General features: G+C 30.7%; 1 protein-coding gene across 2 annotated transcripts in view; it reads left to right on the forward strand.

The window, feature by feature from the left end:
* The window catches only part of LOC137658255 (uncharacterized), a 93,063-nt gene that overhangs the window by 49,973 nt on the left and 38,090 nt on the right, over positions 1 to 5,000 (forward strand). For both annotated transcript variants that reach the window (XM_068392927.1, XM_068392929.1), the window contains exon 5: positions 1,103 to 1,248. In XM_068392927.1, the coding sequence (XP_068249028.1) occupies positions 1,103 to 1,248 (146 nt within the window). The remainder of the gene's footprint in view (positions 1 to 1,102; positions 1,249 to 5,000) is intronic.

The following is a 5,000-nucleotide window of genomic DNA, read 5'->3' on the forward strand; positions in this document are numbered from 1 at the left end:
TTTTTCATATTTGATTATTCCCTATATTTTTTAGACAATAATGTCTGGATTCTCTTAGTGACCACGGGATCACAGTCCCAGGCGAAACCACTCAAAGACAATAGCTTCTAACTAGCCGGGAATTGAACGCTTGTCCACGAAACGTGTAACAAGGTTCGATTCCCGGCCAGTCAGAAGCTATTGTGTTCGAGTGGTTTCACCTGCGGCTCTGATCCTGAGGTGAGTACGAGAATCTAGATATTGATGTATTAAAGATATATGGGTTATTTGAATATATATGTATATATATATATATATATATATATATTAATATATATATATATATATATATATATATGTATATATATATATATATATATATATATATATATATATATATATATATATATACATACATATATATATATATATATATATATATATATATATATATATATATATATATATATATATATATATATATATATATATATATATAAATAATATTGTGTCATATGAATGTATGAATTGAAATGTTAAGGCAGGTTGCTTTAAGACCAAGGGCTCCGAAAGGGAATACAGCACAGTGTGAAGTAAAATAAGTATGGAAACATAAAATAATGTGTCTGAATGTATCCTTCAGCAAGAGATTTCTAACCCTAGACAGTGGAAACCAAGTACAGTATATCGACATGTTTTATTCTACTTTACGTTCCCCATTTCATAACTATTATCACCTCCGTCAAGTAATTCATGTTTTCACATATGTGTGTTTATTTGTCACCAGCCTAACTCAAAAGGTTATGGATGAATTTTGATGAAAATTTAAGGATATGTCAGCAATGGAGTAATGTAGGAGTGACTAGATTTTGGTGGTGAGTCAAATCAGAATCGGGACCCAGGATTAATTTCATTGTACAGTAAATTCATTCACAGTTAACATATGAAATGTGGGAAGCTTGGTCCGTAGACTTGAGGTAATTGTTGACAATCTTCATTGGCGGTGGTCTGAAATCTGATTCCTACTTATTATTATTATTATTATTATTATTACTATTATTATTATTATTATTGTGGTGTCTGAAATCTCTGATTGCTTTTCTACTTGTTTTCTTATCTACAGGTACACCTTAGTACAAAAGATAGGAGATTCCTGGCAGAGATGGCAACTCCAAATACGTGATGCCAACGTAGACGACGAAGGACAATACCGATGCCAGATCTCGACTCAGCCGCCTATGCTAATGTCACTGACATTAGATATCACAGGTAAAGAGTGTGCTAGTTTTGGGAAGTTGAATTTCTAATATAACAAAATCTAACTAGTTTTCTGTGGGAAAGACAAAATTTGGAGTGGCAGTGCTATTAAAATTCCTAGGTATTAGTGTTCAATACTTGTTTTTTTTTATCATGATGTGTTCAAAGCTAGTTAGTAAGTGAATGTCCATGAAAATAAGAATGGCCATATAAAACCTAAAATCTGAATTTATTTTTTATTCAAATATATTTAAACATCATATACGGTCATTTTATATTTTTCAAAATAATGTCTATAAAGGCTAGTTAGCAATCGTAAATTATTGAAAAAAAATCGTCTCCCACAAAAATCTGAATTAATTTTTTTTTTCGAAAATATTCAATCGTTATATACAGACAATTCATATTTTTCATGATTATATCTTTTGACAATAATTAATAATCGTACAGTAATAAGGAAAATCTCTCCCATAAAAAAATTAAATTTAATCTTTTTTATGCATTAAATGATTATACACAGCCTGTTTATATTAACAATATTTTTTTTTAAAATCAGCTATAAATCGTACATATATACATTAAAAAAAAAAACTTTCTCTCAACAATCTGAATAAAATTTAGTTGAAAATTTTCAATCAATATATAATACAGCAAGTTTATATTTCGTATAAAAAAATCTTTAAAAACAAGTTAGTAATGATAAATCAATGAAAAAATCACGTTTTCTTACAACCCAATAAGCGAAAATGAAGTTCGCTAATATAACATTATGACTCTATCAATTTATATACGGAAGGAAAGACAAACGGGTGAGGTACAGAAACCATCTTTAATAAATATACGGCATATGTTTGAAAGCTGCACAGGCAAGAAGATTTAATGCTTATCTGAATAATGCAAGTGTTGAGATAGTTGGAGGAGTACTGTTAGTATACCGAGTATACCGAAGGTGTATATTACAGTAGTTTTTGTTTGATAGAGATTATACAAGATACCGAAGGAATAACTAGGAGTGATTTACTTAGGGGATCGGGATGGACAGTTTGTGTATTATTATTATCATTATCAATTGCTAACTTACAACCCTAGTAGTAAAAGCAGGATGCTATAAGCCTAGGGGATCCAACAGGAAAAATAGCCCCGTGAAGAAAAGAAGAAGAAAAAAAAAAAAGAAATATTTCAAGAACAGTAACATTAAAATGAATACCTCCTATATAAAGTAGGAAAATTTTAACAAAACAAGAGAAAGAGAAATAAGATAGAATAGTTTGTCCGAGTGTGCCCTCAAGCAAGAGAACTACCCAAGACAGTGAAAGACCATGGTACAAAGGCTCTGGCACTACCCAAGACTAGAGAACAATGATTTAATTTTGGAGTGTCCTTTTCCCAGAAGAGCTGCTTACCATACCTAAAGAGTCCCTTCTACCCTTACCAAGAGGAAAATGGCCACTGAACAATTAAAAGTGCAGTAAACTCTTGGGTGAAGAAGAATTGTTTGGTAACCTTGGTGTTTTTAGGTGTTTGAGGACAAAGGGGAATATGTAAAGAATCGGCCAGACTATCCGATGTGTGTGTAGGCAAATGGAAAATGACCCGTAACCAAAGAAAAGGTTAAAGTTTGTCTATATATATATATATATATATATATATATATATATATATATATATATATATATATACATATATATATTAATGTATGTATGTATGTATATATATATATATATATATATATATATATATATATATATATATATATATATATATATATATATGTGTGTGTGTATATATATATGTATATATATACACATATAATTCATATATATATATATATATATATATATATATATATATATATATATATATATATATATATATATATATATATATATATATATATATCCGGTGAAGGCAGCAACAGCCAGTAATGAACACAAATTTCATGGTATGGATAGGGAAAGAGTAGTTCAAAATGTCCTTTTTTATTTATTCCCAACGTTTCATGATTCTTAATCACATTGTCCAGGGCTAAAAATAAAACATATACAAAAGAATTAAGAAACAGTTAAAAGTTTTTACAAATTCATTCAAAACTATAAAAACCAGTTAAAATTTAAATGAAAATTAAAAGGAAAAAATGAATAAATGAATATATATAGGCCTACATCAGACAAAGTAGTGGAACCAACCTCGCAGAAGCGTAGTGAGAAACTGTATGTCAACAAGAGTTAGAAAACAAACCAAAGAAAACTATGACATATACAACTGAATAGAAGAAGCTTGGGTATTTAACGATGGAACTAATCGTTTGATTAATATGAATTCAAGAAGAGGTAAGTCATGGTTATTTGACACTTGACCAATGATGGTAAAATCTTTGTTTTCAATAATTTGTTTGCACATTTTAGCATGAATCCGAATATTAGAATGTTCAGGGTTGGATATTCTGCAACCAGTTCGATAGCTAACACCTCTATGGGAATCAATTCTGACCTTTAACAACCTCTTGGTAGATCCTACGTAGGTCCCAGAGTTACACTTTGGACAATTATATTTATATACAACACCAGAGGTCATGTAAGGACTCAATCGATCTTTGAAGTGGAAAAGCGAGCCAATAGTGAGAGGGTTCTTAGGGATGAGTTTAACTTCCATAGCTGGGAAGTGTTGTTGGATAATTTCTGTAAACTTTTTCTTTAGGAAATCCTCATGAAGAAAAGGAAAACTCGCATAAAATTTTAGTTTAGGAACTTCAAGTGTTTTTGGAGTCTGAGCCAACTTGTCATTCAATAATCTATTAAGAAGTTTAAAAAATATTTTGGTGGGGAAACAGTTTTTCTTAAAATATTGACATAGATAAATAATTTCAATATGGAAAGATTCCCAACTAGAGGTCAAAAGGAATGCTCTGTGGAGAAGAGTAAAAATAGAATTAGTTTTAAAATTATAAAAACAAGAGCTATAAAAGTTAGAACCTAACCCAGTGAACGTCTTTTTTCTAAAAATCGTGGTACTAAAACCTTCTCTATTTCTAGACACCAACACATCTAAAAAGGGGAGTTTGTTATCTTCCTCCTTTTCTACGGTGAATGTTATGTTTTCATGTTGCGAGTTGGCAAAGTCAAGGAATGATTCAGCGCCGAACTCATCTCTGAATAGAGCAAAGGTATCATCAACATACCTAACATAAAACAAGGGATGATAACTTAAAGGGCAATTTTCTAGCATGGTCTCCTCCAGGGAGCACATGAAAATATTAGCAAAGGTGGGTCCCAAGGGGGAACCCATAGCCATCCCATCAAGTTGTTTGTACAAATTACCATTAAAAACGAAAGAGGTGTCCAGCACCGCTAGCTCCAAAAGTTTTTTAAAAGGCGTGCGATTAAAATAATTAAAAGTGGTATTAGGTTCAGAAAATAATATGTTTAAAATAATATTGATAGTTTCTTCCACAGGTACATTAGTGAATAAAGATTCAACATCAAGACTCCCTTGTTTTATGTTTTATGTTAGGTATGTTGATGATACCTTTGCTCTATTCAGAGATGAGTTCGGCGCTGAATCATTCCTTGACTTTGCCAACTCGCAACATGAAAACGTAACATTCACCGTAGAAAAGGAGGAAGATAACAAACTCCCCTTTTTAGATGTGTTGGTGTCTAGAAATAGAGAAGGTTTTAGTACCACGATTTTTAGAAAAAAGACGTTCACTGGTTAGGTTCTAACTTTTATAGCTCTTGTTTTTATAATTTTAAAACTAATTCTAT

This window comes from Palaemon carinicauda, chromosome 19, assembly GCF_036898095.1.
Source record: "Palaemon carinicauda isolate YSFRI2023 chromosome 19, ASM3689809v2, whole genome shotgun sequence".
Classification (NCBI taxonomy): domain Eukaryota; kingdom Metazoa; phylum Arthropoda; class Malacostraca; order Decapoda; family Palaemonidae; genus Palaemon; species Palaemon carinicauda.